Source organism: Pongo pygmaeus, chromosome 21, assembly GCF_028885625.2.
Source record: "Pongo pygmaeus isolate AG05252 chromosome 21, NHGRI_mPonPyg2-v2.0_pri, whole genome shotgun sequence".
Classification (NCBI taxonomy): Eukaryota; Metazoa; Chordata; class Mammalia; order Primates; family Hominidae; genus Pongo; species Pongo pygmaeus.
Window position 1 is genome coordinate 65919752 of NC_072394.2, and position 22707 is coordinate 65942458.

General features: G+C 48.6%; 1 protein-coding gene across 2 annotated transcripts; it reads right to left on the bottom strand.

The window, feature by feature from the left end:
• Positions 1 to 1096: 1096 nt before the first annotated feature.
• YTHDF1 (YTH N6-methyladenosine RNA binding protein F1) lies at positions 1097 to 22601 on the bottom strand. Of its 2 annotated transcripts, XM_054467450.2 has the most exons (5): positions 22271 to 22601; positions 21982 to 22006; positions 20269 to 20348; positions 8144 to 9664; positions 1097 to 2398 (listed from the first exon to the last, which is right to left on the bottom strand). In XM_054467450.2, exons 1-5 carry the CDS (start codon positions 22295 to 22297, stop codon positions 2372 to 2374), a joined length of 1680 nt encoding a protein of 559 aa, XP_054323425.1. In that variant the 5' UTR covers positions 22298 to 22601; the 3' UTR covers positions 1097 to 2371. The 2 variants fall into 2 exon arrangements, with proteins under 2 accessions (XP_054323425.1, XP_054323428.1); XM_054467453.2 differs by lacking the exons at positions 21982 to 22006; positions 22271 to 22601 and adding an exon at positions 21853 to 21960.
• Positions 22602 to 22707: the final 106 nt, after the last annotated feature.

Consider the following 22707-nt stretch of genomic DNA (forward strand, 5'->3'; position numbering starts at 1 on the left):
GCATAAAATATGAAGGAATTAGCCACTCGAGGTTGAAAACACACTTCCCTAAAATAACAGCAGCATTTGGAGCTGCAGGTGGGAGCACACAGCCTACCTCTAACTGGCCCGTCAGAACAGACACGTTTTCCCCTGTTCTCATTTTGTGTTTCCTTAAACCAACTAACTTCTGGCAGAGGTGGTGACTGCCTGGGAAAGATGCCACCCTCATCTGGCCCCCTTATCTATCAAGATGCAAACTAATAAAGAAAACCAGCGGGTGGGACACCCATTTAACCTGAAACCTCTTTTGCTAAAAATGGACTGAATGTGTTTTCAGGTTAATAATAAACTTTGCTGGGCAATGGAATAAACACCAGCCTCCTCAACCGTGGCTGCTCTCACAAGCAGCTGTGGTGTTCTCTGTCCCGAGAAGGCTCCAGAGTATTTGGATTAAGGACCTGGATAGGCAGGTCCTACTCTTAAGAATTAACATTTCCTCCCTACCCTCAAATGTAAAACTGGAAAAATTAAGAACTCTGTATTTTGCATTCTCTTAAAAATTCTCTGTTAAAAATATCTCTTCACAGGCTGGGTGTGGTGGCTTATGCCTGTAATCCTAGCACTTTGGGAGGCCAAGGCGGGCGGATTGCCTGAGCTCAGCATTTTCTGGGCTGAGGCTAATATTGTGTAACTATCACATACTTGTCATCTTCTGCAGATGTACACAATGTGCATTTCACTGCTTGTAAATTTTACCTCAAAAGGAAAACAAACTAAACAGGTATTAAACTCTTATCGCATAAAAAATAAGAGGCACTGGAGGACGAATGGAGGGAGACGGTGAGGAGCCAAGTCCGGAAAGGAGGCAGCGGTGCCCAGGTGCTGCACGCATCGCTGCGTCTGCACATTCGTGTGCTGAGGGGTGGGTGATGGTGCCATGCAGTTTATAGTCTTAAGGAAATTAACAGCTCCCTCTTCCAAAGCGAGGGAACGAGAATCCCACACTTTGAGAAACACGGGGCTTTCTACGGTGACTCCCCGAATGGCTTTGCAGCTTAAAAAGCTCCAGCACATAAACTCATCAAGTAGCGTGAAGAATGAGCTGACACCAGGCTTGCTAAATAGTATTGTTTATTAAGGCTTGTATTCTCCTAGAGGAAAAACCCAATGTCGTCCAGGACTCCATTCAGGCAGCAACAGTTCAGAGGAAGTGACACGCTCTAAATACAAGTCTAATGATACAGCTGAAACGTTAACTCAGAGGGTCTTTTGGAGCAAGTAGTTTTCAGAAAGCGTCTGCTCTCTAGGACGGTAAGGATCCTCTACAAGGGCACGTGCAGATCCAGGCGCTGGAGCGTCAGGCATGGGCACCATTTTCATGCTTCAACTCAAACTCCAGGTGGTAGTGAGCTCAACGGTCCCTCATTCCACAAAACATGACAGCAAATTCATTTTCTAAAAAAGTTTTGTTTTGTTTTTACCCATTCAACAGGAAAAAAAAATTAGACGCACACGGTGAAATTTACAACCAGCAGTATCATCCATCACACTGTCTGTACTACCAGATCCTACACTTAAAGCTCAGCATTATTGGTATAAAAACTTAAGATGGCATTAGGATTAAGAAAAGGGGTAAAATTTAAAAAGATGTGCAAACAACAAAGAATGCCCGAACCTGAACCAGACCTAAAGCACCTTCCAATTCCTCCACACATCATGCCTCAACACCATCCAGCCCAATCGGACACCAGGACAGTGAGGGATGGGTGGCTGTTCAGTGGGCAACAGATATGGAAGGAAAGATTTTCCAAAAAAAAAAAGTGTCTGCCAAATTTGAAAAATTAAAAGTTATCTGTCTAGTAGAAAAATCAAATGGGTAAATTAGCACTTCAGACCAGTAACAGATAATAAAATGACAAATCAGAATGAACAAAAAATCATTAACCTTTTGATTTCAGTATTTTCAAGAGATTTTATCAGAATACTCTAAATGACAAAAATGACTCATGGTTTCTTATGTTTGCTATAAAGCAATACAGGGATGAGAAATATGAAGTCTCATAGAACAATACCAAATGACTGAATTTAAGAACATAATTTCTGCCAAAATAGATGCTTTGTTTTTAAGGATACTTATATTTCACATTAGATCAGTCTGATTGATAAGCTGACAAAAAAATACTCCTTTATTAGTGACTTCTACAAGATTATAATACATAGAAAAAGTACAAATAAATGCAGATCCATCTGGGCAAAAATCAACGACAAGAAAGGCAAAGATGCAACACTCAACCCCCACACGGGACGACACACTGGAGCTGACCAAGCACACGTGTTTTAAACTGTTTTCAAAGTCAAACGTTAGAACATGTAAGAAACTGGTTCGCCCTCATTGTTTGTTTCTATTCTGCCGTTCCTGTAAAAACAAAAGACAAGAGTTGAACGCAGAGTAACCACACCAATGAATCCCTCCCAAAAGTGAGATCCAAGGCTGCCCCTTAGCAGCACCTGCAAATCTGGAGGCGGGACCCTGAATGGTACCCAAGCCACACCAGCACACAACTCTGAGCTGCACTGGGGCCTGCTCTGTGGGGGACTGGCCACACTGGGCATGGCCTTCTCCCCACCCCCTCTACCAGGAGAAACTCATCAACCACAACAGTCACATGGTCCACCTGTCTGCTGGGAAGCCTCGCCTCCCACAGCTGTCTTTCCCTCATGTGCCACTATCATTCCACATGGAAGGACACAGCAATGTGAAAGTCTCTACACTCAGAGGGAGGAGCTGGCAGGCACCAGGCTCTCAAGGAGGCCAGGGAGATGGAAGCTGTTCTTCTGTATTTTATCTCATTTAAACTTCTCAGTGGCTCAAAGGACACCAAAATCCTTTCAACTGGCTAACAAGGTGCTGTGTCATGTGGCTAATGAAGGGCAGGAGGACCCGTGTGGGCCTGTCCAGTTCAGGCCCTTCCCACTCCCACGCCACGGGGAAGAGCACGCCCCTCCCCAATCCCCCATGGCTAGACCGGCTCAAGGCAAAGCTCCTCTGACCAGGTTTGCTGCCCACTCCCAGAAGAGAATCATCTTTTCCAGAGTGTGTGTGACACACAAGCTTGAGACTTACACCCGAATCTTTTCCCACACTGGCCTCCCTGAGTAGCAGGGTCTAGAAACCCCTTCAGTCTCCTTACAAGGCAGCATCCAAAGATGAAAATGTGCGATCTAAGGAGCACACGCTGTACCACTCAGCTAGAGAGGTGTCCCAGGCCGAGTGTGGTGACGCATCCTGCAATCCCAGCTATTCAGGAGGCTGAGGCGAGAGCATCGCTTGAGCCCATGAGTTTTCAGCTGCAGTGAGCTATTATCTGCCCTGCACTCCAGCCTGGGCAACAGAGAGAGACCCTATCTCGAAATAAAAACAAAACAAAAAGATGTATCCCAGGCACATCCACCCTCATCTGGCCCCCTTATCTATCAAGATGCAAACTAATAAAAGAAAACCAGCGGGCGGGACACCCAAACATTTAACCTGAAACCTCCTCTTTTGCTAAAAATGGACTGAATATGTCTTCAGGTTAACAATAAACTTTGCTGGGCAATGGAATAAACACCAGCCTCCTCAACCGTGGCTGCTCTCACAAGCAGCTGTGGTGTTCTCTGTCCCGAGAAGGTTCCAGAGTATTTGGATTAAGGACTTGGATAGGCAGGTCCTACTCTTAAGAATTAACATTTCCTCCCTACCCTCAAATGTAAAACTGGAAAAATTAAGAACTCTGTATTTCGCATTCTCTTAAAAATTCTCTGTTAAAAAAAATCTCTTCACAGGCTGGGTGTGGTGGCTCATGCCTGTAATCCTAGCACTTTGGGAGGCCAAGGCGGGCGGATTGCCTGAGCTCAGGAATTTGAGACCAGCTTGGTCAACATGGTAAAACCCCACCTCTACTAAAAATACAAAAAAAAAAAAAAAAAATTAGGATGTGGTGACAGGCGCCTGTAATCCCAGCCACTCTGAAGGCTGAGGCACAAGAATTACTTGAACCTAGGAGGCAGAGGTTGCAGTGAGCTGAGATTGTGCCACTTCACTCCAGCCTGGGGCACAGAGCGAAACTCTCAATCAATCAATCTCTTAACAGAAGAGGTATTGCTGTTCCTAAAAAGCAAATACCAATCTCTTGAGTTCAAATAGCTGATGTTAAAGCCACTCACAGGGAAACTCCCCAGATCCCCATCTCCCTTCAGCCCTTATAAACAGCTAGAAAGTTTACTATGTGCTCTTTAAAAAATACTATTCCTTATAAAATTTCTCAAAAAAAAAAAAAAAGACAAAGAAGTACAGCTCGTTCTTTCGAGGAATGCTCAACAAGCATCCAGGAAATGCTTATGGCCTAAGATTCTCTCTGTTCTTTACTTAGTTTCCAAAGTCAAAGAGCCACTCTGCTGAGTCGGCCTGGAGGTCGATGTGGGGTCAGGTCAGGGTCACCTGCCACCAGGGCAAGGACAGTCAGTCTGAGGAACTAAGCAATGCTCACAGTGTGGGATGCTCACCACTTTCACTGTTTTAAGCTAAGAAGTGGCCGTTTCTAGGTTTTTTTTAAAACCAAAAAATGTATCAACCCAGGACTTGGTTTGACTCTGCTGCCATAAAAGCTACTGCCATCCTAAGAAATCAGTATGTTTCTACATTTATAGCTGGACAGCAATCTTGCAAAATGCTAACTCTATTTCACTTTCTCAATACTCAACTTGTTTATGACCTTTACAGCAATGGGGCCAAACTCTAAATGATAAAGAAAAGGTGGGTCTGTTCTTCGAAGTCCTGAGAGAACCTTGAGAAAACTGCTCAGGGGGCTCCACCAGCACAACCGCACAACTCTCTCTTCAGTACATTACTTTGTTCTTAAAACTGCACTGACTCGGCCAGGCGCAGTGGCTCACGCCTGTAATCCCAGCACTTTGGGAGCCGAAGCGGGCAGATGACAAGGTCAAGAGATCAAGACCATCCTGGCTAACACAGTGAAACCCCATCTCTACTAAAAACACAAAAAATTAGCCAGACGTGGTGGCGGGCGCCTGTAGTCCCAGCCACCTGGGAGGCTGAGGCAGGAGAATGGTGTGAACCCAGGAGGCGGAGCTTGCAGTGAGCTGAGATCACACCACTGCACTCCAGACTGGGCAAAAGTGCAAGATACTGTCTTAAAACAAAAACAAAAACAAAACAAAAAAAAAACTGCACTGACTCTTCATGGGAAACCCAGAGGGAGAAAGCATTAGACACCCAGAGTCTCAGCCTCAAGACACCTAAGACTCCAATCCTGGATGAGCCACTAGCCCAGCCGTTAAGCACAGGGCCTAGAGCACCTTGGCAGGCAGGGAGGGCGAGCAGCCAAGTCCAGTCTGGGGACCTCCTCAAGGACCACTTCCACTTCTCTACACTGCCCAATAAGCTTAAAAGATACTTGACGCCGGGCACAGTGGCTCATGCCTATAATCCCAGCACTTTGGGAAGCCAAGGTGGGAAGACTGAGCCCAGTTCAAGACCAGCCTGGGCAACATAGCAAGACACTGACTCTACAAAAAAAATACAAAAATTAGCCAGGCGTGGTGGTGCACGCCTGTAGCTACTCAGGAGGCTGAGGCAGGAAGACTGCTTGAGCCCAGGAGGTCAAGGCTACAACAAGCTGTGATTAAGTCACTGCACTCCAGCCCGGTAGACGGAGAAAGACCTGTCTCAAAAAAAAAAAAAAAAAAAAAAAAAAAAGCTATTTGAGGCGGGGCACGGTGGCTCACAACTGTAACCCCAGCACTTTGGGAGGCTGAGGTGGGCGGATCACTTGAGGTCAGGAGATTGAGACCAGCCTGGCCAACACGGTGAAACCCTATCTCTACTAAAAATACAAAATTTAGCTGGGTGTGGTGGTGGGCGCCTATAATCCCAGCTACTTGGGAGGCTGGGCAGGAGAATGGCCTGAACCTCGGAGGTTGAGGTTGCAGTGAGCCAAAATTGCACTACTGTACTCCAGCCTGGCTGACGGTGAGATTGGCTCAAAAAAAAAAAAAAAAAAAAAAAAAAAAAAGCTATTTGAAATTCCACCAAACATTAACAAATCAGGTTCTCATTTGTCACTTTCAATAAAATGAATTAATGTTAACAATGACCCACATGGGCCCAAAGTTTTCCAGCTTGGCTAACAGTTTAGGGGAGGGTTACCAAGTTCCTTCCAATGATGCTCCACCGGCGGCTCTGTTGGACTCACCTTGGAGCACCCAGTGATTTGAGGAACACTTGGATCTTGCCTGCAGGCAGATGCCCACAGACCCTGCAAGCTGCTTACCAAGATGCTTAACCCATAACCCGACACAAAAAAGCAGTTATCTAGATCAAGTTTTTATAATGCAAGTTGTAGGACACTAGAATTTTAAAAACACCAACCGGGTCAGGAGTCCGCACACTTTATGAAACCCAAGTATTACAGTATTTAAGATACTGTTGTTATTTTATAATAACAAATATGGATCCTATATCAAAAATCCATTGACTGGGCCTTTTTGAGACAATCCTGATTTCCTGGGATACTTGTAGCCAAACTCCTGAGTCTGTGCTGTCATGTGATGTCTGACGGGACTGAGTGTGTTTGCTCTTCAGAGGGGCTCAGATGCCCGTAAACTGGCACCAGCAATGGGAAAATGCGCACACACACACAGCCAGCTTCCAGTTTAGCCAGCTAAGGACCTAAAGCTTCATTAGCAATTATCCCTGCAAATTTAGCAACTCAGTATTCATTTTATACCTAAAAGAGCTATTGTCTGTAATCCCAGCTACTTGGAAGGCTAAGGCAGGACAATCACTCGAACCCGGGAGGTAGAGGTTGCAGTGAGCCGAGATTGCGCCACTGCACTCCAGCCTGGGCAACAGAGCAAAACTCCAACTCAAAAAAAAAAAAAGAGCTAAAACACAGAATTTCAGTAACTAATTCAGAATTCAGTAACTGGAAATAAATGACATCCTCTTCTCTTCTCACAAAAGAGAGGGACTGATACTTTTCCAAAGTTCCACAAGCCCCAAGTTGTTCAGGACTCGCTTAACGTGGACTGCAGACAGTGCAGGCGGCTCTACTCTATACATCCCTATATATGCCATGTACATGCCTTTCTGCCCAAAATACATTAGGACACTTGGTGCTCACAGGTGAATAATTCCTTTAACATAGAGAACTGAAAAAAACACTGAAAACCCATCTATTATCAACTGACATTTCAGGAAGGGATATTTTTTAAAAAGCAGGAGAGAATCTCAGGATGAACTCTCTCGAATAAAGGAAGCATTATGAAGTATGTCAGCATCATCATTTTCCCATTGCTGGTGCCAGTTTACGGGCATCTGAGCCCCTCTGAAGAGCAAACACACTCAGTCCCGTCAGACATCACATGACAGCACAGACTCAGGAGTTTGGCTACAAGTATCCCAGGAAATCAGGATTGTCTCAAAAAGGCCCAGTCAATGGATTTTTGATATAGGATCCATATTTGTTATTATAAAATGTCTGGATTCCAAACCTACCCCACCACCACCATTTTCTTTACGACCCAGATGGAGTGAGTTTGTTTCCAAAAACTGCAGGATACTGGGTTTTTAAAAGAAAAATAAAGCAACGACCTCCAGATCAAAGACCAGAGATTCCCAACTACTGAGGGACAGTGCCTGGGAAGCAAGGGCCCTTGGCCAGGTGGGGTCTCGATGCCCTACGTGCCCACCGCAGTGCTGCGGGAGTATCACCTAAGTGTTCCTCATGGACAGAGGCTGGGAAGCACTGTTCCAGAAAGTATCACAATTCAAAAAGGAGAGGAGAAAGTTACCCTCAAATTCTTTGTAACAGAATGTGTACACTGTGGTCCCAATTATTCAATTATAATTGGAAAGTGATCAAAGTCGTTTGGTGACATCTACTCAAATACCATCACTGGTTACTAGCAGTACCCTCCGCAGGGAAAGCCCACAAGGCTGCCAGGACCCGGGCCCGCCCACCTGCGGCCAACTGGGAGCTGCCTGTCATGAGACTCAGCTCGGCGGACCTGCCGCATCTGCTCACCACCAGGCCACCTGGTCTAAGTACAACACCAAGGACACATCTGCATGGCAGCTGCCTGCAACACCCAGACTCACCTTGCGCACCACCTCCTCCTCCTCCTGGCGCTTCTCGTAGTGAGCAAAGTCGTCGAAGATGGAGGTTGTGTGCTTGTAGGAACTGATAATTTTCAGCACTTGTTTTGCTTTTTCTAAGGGCACCTCCTGGGTGTCCCGGGAGTTTGTGACCGGTTTGTTGTCGTTATTCTCCAGTCTGATGTGCCGGAGCTGGTTATTGGGCACATCCTTAACAAAAATCCACTTGACATCAAACTTCCCCTTCCACTTGTCCTGAGACCAGACCCCAGCACTGGTGCCGTAGTCCACGGGGGACTTCATCTCGGCCACCCCACAAAAATGCCCACTCCCATTGACGCTGAAGAGCAGGTAGACGGGACCCTTGCTGCTCATGCAGCGGAAGGCGCTGTCCAGGCGTTTGTTGCCGTGCTCTGTGCTACACCAGATGGAGTACTTAATGGAGCGGTGGATGTCGTCCTCAGAATAGCTCTTGATGATGAACACACGCCCGCTTTTCAGATTCCAGTCAAACTCTTTAGGGTTGTAGCTGTGAGCAGCCTTCAGTTTTTCAAGGACAGGGTGGGATTCGACGCTGGGGGCAGAATTAGGCTGGACGTTTCCAGGAGAGTTGCTATCGCTGCCAGCCCCTCCACTCTGCCCAAACGCCGCGTTTCTGTTGCGTGGGGCAACCCAGCGGGTCTGGGGTGGCTGCTGAGGGCTCTGATACTGCGGTTGAGCCAAAGGTGGGGGCTGTGCTGGGAGAGGCTGAGCCACCTGCTGGGGCTGTGGGGCAGCCTGTGGAGAGGGCGCCTGCTGGGGGACTGGGGCCTTCGGCACTGGCCCCTTGTTATCCCAGGTGCCAATGTCCATGTTATGCTTTATGGGTGGAGGGGGCAGCGCACCCCCCATGATAGGCCCGCTCTTTGTTTTCATTTTAGGCTGTGGTTTTGCAGGCTTGCTGGCAATGGCAGCCCACGAGGTCGGCTTTGAAACTGGCATGTTCACATTTGTCCCACCGTTGCCAGAAAGGACACCAGTCAGTGCTACGCTGCTGACGACGGAGCCCACCGTCTTGACAGCAGAGGAGCTGACGTCCCCAATCTTCAGGCCAACCATGCCCTGCTCTAGGCTGTTCATCCCGGGGGCCTTGCTGAGGGTGTCGCTGTGAAAGCCTGGCTGCCCATCAACCACCGTGCCACCCAGGGAGCTCGGGGGGTAGGTGTAGCTGCTCCCATATGCAGAGCTCTGGGTCTGCTGACCTTGAGACCCACTTGTCCCCCATGCTGAGAACGCAGGGTTTTCAGGGAAAAAATTAAACCTGTGCTGATAGATGTTGTTCCCCAGGCCCCCAGGCTGCCCAAAAACAGCATCATGCATAAAATGATGGTCTCCGTTACTGAGCTGTCCGTAGGTGGTGAGGTATGGAATCGGAGGGTCCCCTGCAGTGGACCATGGAGCCTCATTGAGGGAGTAAGGAAATCCAATGGACGGCGGGTAATAGCTGGACAAGTAGGGGTCGCTCATTGAGGGGTAACTGTTACTCTGCAAAAGCAAACGTGACAAGTTACACCACTTCCACAACACGAGGAGATGCTGAGAATGCCAACCGCCTCTTGCTTAAGCACAGGTGGAGCAAAAACAAAACCTGCACAGCATGGGGCTACTCCTTCCAGAAGGAAAGCTGTAGTCGCCAATGTGAGAACCAAATCAAGACAGAGAAATTAATAATGAACACAAACCAGGGTGCCGTCTCAAAATACGAAGCATCATTTGCAAGGCTCTGAATTCAGGCTAAATGACTAACCTAAGCCTCTCTAGAACTGGCAAGGTAGCAGCCCCTCCCTCTACTCTTACCTACAAAGGAATCCAGAGTTAGGAATAAACCCCTGCCTGCTGACGACAACGCTTATGACAGACACGGACGGCATCATGGGAACCGAAACAGCTTTGTACGGCAGAGATATTTCCATTGGCAAGCCAGGATGTGCAGGGCCATGAGGCAGTTTGCTCCAGAAAACAGACCCCAAGCTCACTGATTACTCAGCAGGCCTGGGCGCCCACCTCCGGGCCTTGACATTCCTCCTGGGACACTCTCCCATACCTGGACCAAAGCTCTCCCAGAATCCTTCAAGGGTGCTTCAGAGGCTCCTTCCACACACCCTTCCTAGCAGACGGCCCCTGCCTCTAAGTCCAAGGGGGTTCACATTCCCATGATTTCCTGGGCACAGCATTGGGCTCTTGGAGTAGGCCCCTGCACAGAGGGCCCTGGCTAGCTCCAGCTCCTCAGCCAAGAGAAAGCATCCAAAGTGTGGACTCTGCGCTCCGGGTGCAGAGCAGCCCTCGCTTTGGATGCCAGCTCACCTGGGCTTCCTTATGAAAACATGTCTGTGTAGTGACTGGAACCTCAGAGAGTAGTTTTAAAGTGACGGAACCATGAGGCAAAACGATCTGCTAGAGAAGGTGAGTGCCTGAATACCCCATCGTAGGGGTCTCTGAAGAGCTGCCCAGGGCACAAATTTAGACTTAGGGTCAGCAGTTTTGGGACGGCATCTCCTTGGAGAGACCCAACCAAGGGTCTGGTCATGATTGGGTCCCTCCAACACTGCCTTAAAATGGCTTTCGTGTGAGGTGTGTCTGTATGTGTGTGTGCACACACACCTGCACACAGGTGGGTGAGAAGGGGTCCAGTGTGAGGTAAGAAGGCTCCCGCCTAGATGCATCATCTAAGAGTGCCAAAATGCTATTACAGAAAACAGAGCAGGAAGTAAAACACAGGGCTCTCCAGTCTGTGACGCCCGTTTTTGGATTTTTAGTTTTCCTGCTCCCCTCCCCCCAGTCCCCCAAGTAACCAGAAGGTTCTACATAAAGAGAATATGCTCCAGACCTCATCTCACAACCTCATCCCTGCCACACTGACCTCTCACACTGGCATCAAAGGCCACACTATGAAGGATAACAGCACCCAGTCCGGGACACCAGGTGGGAAGGTAGCTGAGGCAATGAGGGAGACTGTGGGATCCCAGACATTGAAACAGGCCTGCTTCACTGGAGGGGTGACCACAAGCAGCTCTCCCTGGGGGCAGTGCCCCAACACCAGCGGACTAATGAACCGGTGACCTGGCCACCACTTCCTGCCTCCTGCTCCCATCCTAGAATGCTGAGGGCTTCAGAAATCCAATTTGTTTTCTAATTTTCTTCCTGTTGACTTCTCCACTTGTGAGCAGACAATTCCAGAACCCCCCCCTTTTTTTTCTGAGACGAAGTCTCATTCTGTCGCCCAGGCTGCAGTGCAGTGGCGCGATCTCAGCTCACTGCAACCTCCGCCTCCCAGGTTCAAGCGATTCTCATGCCTCAGCCTCCCAAGTAGCTGGGATTACAGAAGCACACCACCACACCGGTTAATTTTTCTATTTTTAGTACAGACAGGATTTCATCATCTTGGCCAGGCTGGTCTCGAACTCCCAACCTCAGGTGATCCAGCCGCCTCAGCCTCCCAAGTGCTGGAATTACAGGCATGAGCCACAGCGCCTGGCCCCAGAAACATCTTTTAAAATGCACTAACTGCTGTTTCCCTGTAATACAAATTTGAGATTCTGGGGGTATAAGAAGACAAGTGGGATGCTATCAGTGTTCTACAAACATGAGATTAATCTGAGCTTATTCTCCCTCAAAACAATTTCCATGATGCTGGCTCCTTTGCTGCAGCCTTTCCCTCGGGTGCTGCCCTGGCCAACAGGCCCAGACAGGAGGGTGAGCGAATCAGGGAGGCAGTCTGTGCACAGGACTTGCTCCTTGAGTCGCTGGCCGCAGGTGCCTTCAAGGACGGCAGGCAAGAAGACAGTCCCCCCACACAGGGAAGCCAGCCCTCCTCCTCCCATTAGCTGGACACATGCTCCTCAGCAGCGCTGCAATCACAACACATCTTCCTTCCCAGGCAAAAAGAGCAGATAGGAAAAAAATGACCTCAATGGCTGTGTGGTATTCTAATCCACTTGGCCACAACACCAACCAGAGGAGTCAGGCCACAGAAACTGATGCCCAAGGACACTTCTGACTTACACTTAAAGCCTTAACTAAGACAGGACATCACTTACCACGTAAAAAAATGAACATTACATTCAGCATGCAACATCCCTGAAAATCCGTTTTAAGTATTAAATGGACACACCTAGCACACAGGCCGCACAGACAAGAGAGCCCACAAATGACCCATCCAGCTTCCCTCTACCCAAGGTGCAGGGCCTGCAGTTCCAGCCAGTATTCTGCAAACCCTTCAGCTCCAGATCACCACCATCCACACCCTGAGCCACAGAAGACGGTGACACTAATCAGCTCTGCTGGCAGCCCTAAACCCTCCTGACACTTTCTGTCCTCAACGGGTTACACGGCCACACAGGCAGGCTGGATATAGTGACCTGGGGTCCTGTGGGCCGGATTTCCATTTTTACCTCAATCACTGACAGCGCATTTCCTATTACATCTGCCATCTTTCCTCCAAAACTCTGAGGGTAAAGAAGCAGGTTAATTTGTAAAGCTATGTGAAGTCAGTCATTCTGTACATAAGAAAACCTGGAGATGCTGTCCTCTGCCTTCCTTATGAGCCACATGTCAGGCTGCTGCCCCACACTCCTTCCCTGGTGAGGGAAGCTGTCCCAGTCACAATCCTGGTCACAGTGCGTGGGAGACAACTGGAAACGCACAGTTCGGGCTGCCTGGAAAACACATGCAGCCTCCTTTCAGGGCCTTTGACCTCCCTTTGTCTCACGCACAGCCAGGCACAGGTTCAGCGCTCACTCGCTGCCAAGTGCTGGAGGCGAGCTGTGCTGCTCCCTCAACATTCCTTAGCGCCAAGGCTCCGTGGGCACTGAGTTACGAGTGTGAAAGTTTACTTCTCAGGGATATAGTTGCATTAACTCCGGGTGCAGTGGCTCATGCCTGTAATCCCAGCACTTTGGGAGGCTGAGGTGGACGGATCACAAGGTCAGGAGATCAAGACCATCCTGGCTAACACGGTGAAACCCCCCTCTCTACTAAAAATACAAAAAATTAGCCGGGCGTGGTGGCGGGCGCCTGTAGTCCCAGTTACTCGGGAGGCTGAGGCAGGAGAATGGCATGAACCCGGGAGGCCGAGCTTGCAGTGAGCTGAGATCGCGCCACTGCACTCCAGCCTGGGCTACAGAGCGAGACTCTGTCCCCACCGCCCCTCCAAAAAAAAAGAACAAATTCAAAGCTTGTTCTTAACACATTACTTCCTCTGAGCAAGCATATTTTGGTCCTCGTAAATGAGTGGCATAAACAGATCTTTTAAGGACAATACAAGCAAAACCATGATCCTGCTACTCTGCAGCCGCCTCCACAGAAGACTGCTGAACACTTCCACATGCTAGGCACCTCACTGCAGCCCCTGCGGAGAACTGAAGACCTCATCAAAGAAAGGCTAACACATTTTTGGCCGGGCACAGTGCCTCTGGCCTGTAATCCCAGCACTTTGGGAGGACGAGGCAGGTGGATCATCTGACGTCAGGAGTTTGACAGTAGCCTGGCCAACACAGTGAAACCCCATCTCTACTAAAAATACAAAAAATTAGCCGGGCATGGTGGCACGTGCCTGTAATCGCCGCCACTTGGGAGGCCAAGACAGGAGAATCGCTTGAACCCGAAAGGCGGAGCTTGCAGTGAGACGAGGTTGTACCACTGCACTCCAGTCTGGACAACAAGAGCAAAACTCCATCTCAAAAAAAAAAAAAAAGACAAAAGAAAAAAGAAAAAGAAAGATTAACACATTTTAAAGGCAAAATCGGAGTCCCCTGACAAAGGAAAACACAACTTTAGATTCTTAAGCCTCCTCCTGTGACTAACTTAAAAATGATAAAGAAACTTTAAATAATCAGGGAACATATTATCTCCAGGTTATTTGAAACTCCAAACAGTAAAACACAAAAAAGCCCTAACTCTACATTAGAATTAGGCCGGGCACAGTGGCTCGTGCCTGTAATCCCAGCACTTTGGGAGGCCGAGGCAGGTGGATCACAAGGTCAGAGTTCGAGACCAGTCTGATCAATATGGTTAAACCCCGTCTCTACTAAACCGGGCATGGTGGCAGGCACCTGTAGTCCCAGCTACTCCGGAGCCTGAGGCAGGAGAATTGCTTGAACCTGGGAGGTGAAGGTTGCCATGAGCCAAGATTGCGCCACTGCACTCCAGCCTGGGTGACAGAGTGAGACTCCGTCTCAAAAAAAAACAAAAACAAAAACAAAAACAAACAAAAAAGAACTAAGAGCAGTTTTACATACTTACTCAAATTTAACCACATTAAAAAAAAGAAACTTCCATCCAAATGACCAAAACCATTTAAGTTGAAGTTAAAACTGGTTAAGTTTACTTCCTATATCCATTTTTCTGAGATGGAGTTGGAATGACCAAAAGGAGCGACTAGAGGGAGAAGCAAAAAGGATCCCTTCAGAAGCCCAAGAGGAACAGAGAGAAGCATTTGCTTAATAAAAAACAAACAAAATAATTAATTATGTAAAATGGAAAAGTATCAAGGGTACTGCTGAAAAGTGAGGGAGTGACATGGCTCCTGAGAACCAGCTCTGACCCAGGACTGGGAACAGGCCTACCAGGATGACCTGTGGTTCTTCAGGAGAAGCCTTAGGGAGCACAGAGAAAATGTTAGAGGAAAATAACCGAAAAACCCTAATTTACTTACTTGGCTGCTCACTTTTTCAGATCTGTTTTCAGGACTGGTCCTTCTGAGGCTGCAATTTCAGTCCCTCAGCTGGTGGCATCAATATGCAGAGACAGCAGTTTCTGACAGAATTTCTGCATTTGTTTCAGCAACTTGCCAGTAAGAAGCATGTTAAGATCCCACTATATCCTTCCAGCTGCGTTTCTGGGAAGCCGTTGTGATGGCAAATGCCTACTTAGCAGGCACTGCCACTGGGTATTTTAAGGAAGCCCATATTTTTAGATGCAGCCACAAGAAACTGACACTCCCCTGCTGGCCCTCAGGTCACCCTGGGCCCACCAGAGCTGCCCAGGCACAGCAGGAAGCCCTGTGCCAAGCATCTCCAGGCTGTTCTCAAAGAAGTCCTAGATGCTCTGATGAGGCATTGTGTTCAGTGAAAAAAACCACCCAAAACCTGATGAGCAATTTCGTCACTGTGTGATCAGTGTACTTACACAAACAGAGACATGTGAGCGTGGAGGCAGCATCCTTACCACACACTGACGCTGTAACCTGTACAGCGTGTAACTGTAATGAATAATGGAAGTAACTGTAACATCAATGATAAGTATCTGTGTGTCTAAACATATCTAAACACAGAAAAAGTACAGTAAAAATACGGTATAAGAAATCAAGAACGGGACACCTGTACAGAGCACTTACGGTGAATGGAGCAGGTAGGCCTGAGTGGCACTGGGTGAGTCAGTGAGTGAATGTGAAGGTTTGGGCTCTCACTGGACACCACTGTCAGCTTTAGAAACACCGTCCACTTAAGACTACACTCAATTTTTAAATTTTCCTTTCTTCAATAATATACTCTAGCCTACTGTAGCTTTTTACTTTACAAACTACTTTTTTAAAAGCTTTAAAGTTTTTGACTCTTTTGTAAACACAAGTATGTCATATAGCTGTACAAAAATTTTTTTGGTTATATCCTTATTCCATAAGCTTTTTTCTATTAAATTTTTTTTTAACTTTTTGAACTTTTTTGTTATAAATGAAGACACGGCCAGGCACAGTGGCTCATGCCTGTAATCCCAGCACTCTGGGAGGCTGAGGCAGGAGGACTGCTTCAGCCCAGGATTTCGAGACCAGCCCAGGCAACACAGTGAGACCTCATCTCTACAAAAAATCAAAAATAAGGCAGGAAGATCACTTGGGCCCACGAGGTCAAGGCTGCAATGAGTCACCACTGCACTTCCGCCCAGATGAGGGAGAGACCCTGCCTCAAAACAAAACAAAAAAAAAAAAACCAAAAACCCAAAAAGACACAAAAAACACACATATTAGCCTAGGCCTACACAAGGTCTGGATCTTCCACCTCCACATCTTGCCCCACTGGAAAGTATTCAGGGGCAACAACACGCATGGAGTTGTCATCTCCTGTGACACCAATGCCTCTTCTGGATTCCTCCTGAAGAATCTGCCTGAGGCTGCTTTATAGTTAACTTTGTTTCTAGTAAGTAGGCAGAATACACTCTTAAAAGTATAGTAACTACATAAAGTAGTAACAGTCGTTTATCACCAATTATTACGTACTGTACGGTACTGTACGTAACTGCAGGTGTATACTCTGGTATGACTGGGGCAGTAGGGTTGGTTACACCTACTGCAGCACCACAGACACCTGAGTAATACACTGCCCTAAACATGGTAGCTCCAACATCACCAGGTGACAGGAATTTTTCAGCACCATCATAATCTTATGGGACCACTATCATATTGTGGTCTGTTGCTGACCAAAACTGCATCCGGCAGCACAGGTACAGGTGCCATCTCCCCCATGCCCAGATGGCTTTGGTAATTTCTGTCAGCGGGATCACAGCAAACACACTCAGTCTGTTGATCAGGGAGTGTAAAGGAAGCCTGGTGGGCCAGCGGCATCTATTCCCAACTCAGGCATCATGCCGAGACAGTGTCTTCTAAACTCTGAGTAGGAACTGTTCTGGGTCATTTCACAGTCTTTCCTTTCAGAAAACAACAGAGAACTGGGAAACCAGAAGTCCCTGAGCAGGCAAAGCCTCAAAAGAGAAAATCGGCTGGGCACCGTGGCTCATGCTTGCAATCCCAGCACTGTGGGAGGCAGAGGCGAGGGGATCACCTGAGGTCGGGAGTTCAAGACCAGCCTGACCAACATGAAGAAACCCCGTCCCTACTAAAAATACCAAAAAAAATTAGCCAGGCATGGTGGCGCGTGCCTGTAATCCCAGCTACTCGGGAGGCTGAGGCAGGAGAATCACTTGAGCCTGGGAAGTGGAAGCTGCAGTGAGCTGAGATCGCGCCACTGCACTCCAGCCTGGGCAACAAGAGCGAGACTCCGTCTCAAAAAACAAAAAAAAAAGAGAGAGAAAATCACGACAATCAAGCCCAACCCAGAACCCTTCACTCCCAGTTCCTCTGCTCCCCCAACTCCCATTCAAGTCACAGACTAGAAGACAGATACTGAGCGGCTACAGTTGCAAGGGCCTCAGGGGCAACTAGGACGGAAACTCTAGCGCCAGAAGCACAGCAAGGCTTCTGGCGGGTGAAGCCTCTCTGAGGGAAGGACCCCCGCCACACGACAACAACCCCTCACAGCCCATTACAAGTGAAACCAACCTAACAGGCAGGCATTCTCCTAAGACTTTCTAAACCATTCTAAGTATTACAGTTTCACACAAAACAGGAACCACAGTAGCCTCCAACTGGCTACTACAAACCATATCTGGATTTTTCTCTTTTAAGTACCCAGGGTTAGGTTGGGCACCAGTGGCTCATGCCTATAATCGTAGCACTTTGGGAGGCTGATGCGTGTGGATTGCTTGAGCCCACGAGTTCGAGACCAGCCTGGGCAACACAGCAATATTTCATGTCTACTAAAAATTAAAAAATTAGCTGGGCGTGGTGGCACATGCCTGCAGTCCCAGCTACTTGGGAGGTTGAGGTGGGAGAATCACCTAGCCTGGGAAGTCGAGGCTGCAGTGAGCTGTGATCACACCTTGCACTCCAGCCTGGGCAATGGAGTGAGACCCTGTCTCCAACAAAAAAGGACCCAGAGCTAATGGATATGTCCACTATCTTAACTGTGGCCATGGCTCCAGAGGTATGTCTGTGTAAATCAAAAGTTATAAAACCATACTGTATACTCTACATATGGAGCTAAGACACCCGCTGACATAAAAATAATCGATTTGTAAAGAAATCCTCCCAAACAACACAAAAGCTCCGACTTTATAAAAATATTTTTGGCTGGGCACGGTGGCTCATACCGGTAACCCTAGCACTTTGGGAGGCCAAAGCAGGAAGATCACTTGAGCCCAGAAGTTCAAGACCAGCCTGGGCAACATAAAGAGACCCTGTGTCTACAATCAATCAATCAATCAATCACCAGGTGTAGTGGTGTATGCCTGTAGTCCCAGCTATTCAGGAAGCTGAGGCAGGAGGATTGCTTAAGCCCAGGAATTTGAGGCTACAGTGAGCTATAATCATGCCCCTGAACTCTAGCTTGGGGAACAGAGCAGGACCCTGTCTCCAAAATACACACACACACACACACACACACACACACACACACTTTTAAGTGTACTGATGCAACCTCCCTCCCCCTTTATTGGCTAAAATTCAGTACATAATACCATTAAAGTACTAAAATAATAAGAACACACTAGAAAACAAGATATTCAAAAAATCAGTTAACTTCCTACCACTACCTCTATCCAAAGGCCCATCACTAAAGTCAAGTCAGTTCTGCCCAGAGGAGGGGGGCAGATTCTCGGAAGGCAACCAAGAGACAAGAAACAAAAGCAGGGTCGGAGTGGGGGGCGGGGCTGCCAAGGCTCCATCTGTACAAGGTTTCTTGGTCTCTAAGCTGCTTGATTCACCAAGTGCAGTAGGAGGGAAGGGGATGAAGGAACACTCTAAGAAGTTCTAAGACACCTAAGAAAAGGGCAGACTAGTTTTATTTCTTCACAGAGAAGAGGTGAAGCCCGGTCTTACTTTAAAGCAAACATGCCCAGTAGCTGAGGGCTACTTGGAATGGCGGAGGAAGGAATGTGAATCACAGCACACGAAATGGAGCACTCAGAGCATCTGCTTTGTGCTGCCCCATGAGGCCTGCTCACCAAAGTGAGGAGCTCACAGAGGTGCAGCCCCTCATCCAAGCCACCAGCCTGGAGGTAGAAAAGTGAGGCAGGGGAAGTCTGATTCCCGAGTTGGACTCTTAAACAGACATAAACAGACACCACTTCTCTTGAGAGTTTTGCTGCAACAGCAGCACAGAGGAGAGAGAGCAGCTCCCAGTAGATCTTAACCAGGGCAATTGTATCCCCCAAAAAACATCCACCAAGACAGTTTTGCTTGCTACAACTGGGGATGGGGAGAAGGAGTTGCTAATGGCATCTAGTGGGTGGGAAGCCAGGGAGGCTGCTAAACATCCAACAATGCACAGGACAGCCCCCAAAACAGAATGTTCCCATGCAAAATGTCCACAGTGCCAAGGCAGAGAAAGCCTGAATTACCTAAGAAAACAGGGCAGCTATGACTCGCTGGGCCCTGCTGTATCAGGTACTGTCTCAGCGCTTTATGTGCACCATCTGATGTCATCCTCCCAACAATTCTACAAAGAGTTACTACTCTCTCTCTTCCACAGAAAAGGAAATTGAGGCAAGAGAAGGCAAGCCATGGACACAGGCCAGTCAGTGGTGGAGTTAAAACTGAATCCAGGCCAGGCGCAGTGCCTCACGCCTATAATCCCAGCACTTTGGGAGGCCGAGGCGGGTGGATCACCTGAGGTCAGGAGTTTGAGACCAGCCTGGCCAACATGGTGAAACCCCGTCTCTACTAAAAACACAAAAATTACCTAGACGTGGTAGTGGGTGCCTGTAATCCCAGCTACTCCTGAGGCTGAGGCAGGAGAACTGCTTGAACCCGGGAGGCAGAGGCTGCAGTAGGCTGAGATCACGCCATTGCACTCCAGCCTGGGTGGCAAGAGTGAGACTCTGTCTCAAAAAAAAGACTGAAACCCAGGCGGCGTCTGGCTTCACAGTCGCTCCACAGCCCAGCTCTTAGCTGCTTCCCCAGACCACAATTCCAATCATCCAGAGCTAAAAATAACCAGGAAGCTTCAGAAACACACACACACCTCCACTGCGTCAAAGGCAAGACACACCACTGACCCACAAACACTGGAGCCAACTAGACCTGTTTGCATCCCGGCCCCAGTGGGATGCTGCCTCCTCCACGGGGAAAATCATTTTCACCCCACTCATGCCCAAGGTTAACAGGAGGCACATCTTCATGAGCATTCTATCATTTCTAATACTTTACAGTCTGCTGCTTTGTTGTTTAGGATAATTTAAAAATCAGAAATGACAGTAAAGGTGTGTTACAAAACAATTAAAACCAACTTAAAAACAAATATATGCTAACAAAATAAACTCACCTGATTTGACTGTCCAGTAAGGTAGGGCTCAAAGTCATTGTCATGAACTGTATCCTTCTGATGTAAAGAACCATTTTGTACTAGAACAAAAAGTTGCAAAATATTACCCTCAAATTTTAAAAGATTACTTAAGCATGGAAGTCAAAGTTAGCAAAGTCTATTTCCATCTATTTCTAGCAGAAATTATGCTTTACTTTTAAAAGGAGTACAACCAGTATAGAACTGATGTTTACACAACTAATTAGAAGGGGGACGGGAAACTTTCAATAATTTACGCTAAATTTTAAATAAAGGCTTAATCGTAATTTGGTGAGGTTAACCAAATTAAGTGTTAACACATAGTGCAAGGAACACATAACCAGGGTGAAAACTGACATGGTCTAAGAAGACTTATGTGTGGCAAATACAAATGGAGCCTCCAAAAGCCCAAATGCAGAATGTATGCCCAGATGTATGGAGAACGGAGGGAAGAAAACTTAGGAGGGAAGGGGCTGCAACTGAAGGACTGTTGGGAGCTATTATCTGACTCTCCACAGTGAACCCCAAATATCTGAGACAGGTCTCAGTCAATTTAGAAAATTTATTTTGCCAAGGTTAAGGACACACCCATGATACAGCCTCGGGAGGTCTTGACAACATGTGCCCAAGGTGATCGGGGCACAGCTTAGTTTTATACATTTTAGGGAGACATGAGAACAATCAATGTAAGATGTACATTGGTTTGGTCCGGAGAGGCGGGACAACTTGAAGCAGGGTGGGGGCTTCCAGGTCATAAGTAGATAAGAGACAAACGGCTGCATTCTTTTGAATTTCTGATTAGCCTTTCCAAAGGAAGCAATCAGATAAGCATTTATCTCAGTGAGCAGGAATGACTCTGAGTTCTGTCCTTTGTCCACCAGGAATTTCCTTGTGGGGAAACTCTGGGGGAGATATGTAACTTTCTTTGTCTTAGAAGCTATCTTTTTCAGGAATAGAATGGGAGGCAGGTTTGCCCTCAGCAGTTCCCAGCATAGCTTTCTCCCTTTGGCTCAGCGATTTGGGTGCCCCAAGACTGGTTTTCCTTTTACACCACTTACCTTCCCACTGTTATTATGCTCAGCCAGAAAAAGAAAGCAAAGGTAAATAAAGTGCTGGGCCTTTTCCAATCTTAAAACAAGATGAACCGTATTTGGTTACACCTGAGCTGACACACAAACTGGCTAAAAAAGTGTTCCAAGTAAACGTGAAGTATCACTTAACAGTTTTCACACAAGTGCGCTCTGAGGGTTTATCCCAAGCCATAATGTCACAGGAGATGCTAACAGACTTGGAAAACAGGGGCTGAAACTACCCGGAATATGGAGCTTAGCCTGCAGAACCTTGGACTGCCCCTCTCCTAGAGCAGCCCCTGCTGGGCGGAACAAGGCAAGTCGCTCATCCCCTGCGGCCATGTCCACCCGGCTCTCCTACCTCCCCTTCCCCAAAGCAAATCCATTACCATGCAGTGGGGAAAGAAGGGCCCAAATTACTCTGAGCAATCATTTATTCACTTCTTGAGAAGCCCCTGTCTTCGACCTGTCAAATCTCCCAGAATCGTCGCACAACCTCAAGTTTTATCTCCCTGAAGCTGGCGGAAGAGAGAAAGTTTCCGGTTCCAGACGCAGCTTCCTGGACCGTTCCTTCCCCGTCCTCCTCCACTCCAGCCCGCGCCGGCCGTCCCGGGACTCCGCTCACCTTTATTATCTTGTCCTTTTGTTCTCTGCACCGCCGCAGGCCGGGACGTGGGGTACACACAACCCGGGGGAAGAGGGAAACACAAAGTTATTCACCAGAGAACTGATCTCCAACGGGCCGCGAGCTCCGTTGGCCCCGAGGCGCGGTCACGTGCGACCCTGGCCCCAAAACCCCGGCTCCGCCTGGGCCCGGCCCCCGCGACCCCGGGCTCTGCGTTCCAGCCCCAGGACCCCAACCCAGACCCCGCGACTCGGCCCCGGCCGCGGCCCCTGTAACCCTGCCCCGCTACCTGGGTGTCCACGCTGGTGGCCGACATGCTTCATGAACAACTAGACGCGGGGCCGGGGCGCCTGCCGGCTCGGGCCTCCCCCAGAGGCCGGGCCTGTCACCCTAGCTCGCGCGGCCCCGGGCCCCGCCGCCAATTCCCCGGGCGCCGGCCGGGCGGCGGCGGCGGCTGCTGGGCGCGCGGGCCCCTGACGAGGTGGCAGTGGCGGTGAGCCCGGGACGCGGACGCGCTGAGGAGGCGTCGACTCCAATGGCGGCGGCGGCGGCGACAGCTGCGGCGACGGCGGCGGTAGGGGACAAGACTGCGCGGCGTCAGCGTGCACGCGGGGCAGGCCGGGAGCGCCGCGCCGGGCCGCCACGCTTCGCGCCTGCGCGCTGCCGTCTTACGGGACGGATTTCGCTCTCAGGTCCCAGTCTCGCGCGGCGGGGCGGGGACCGCAG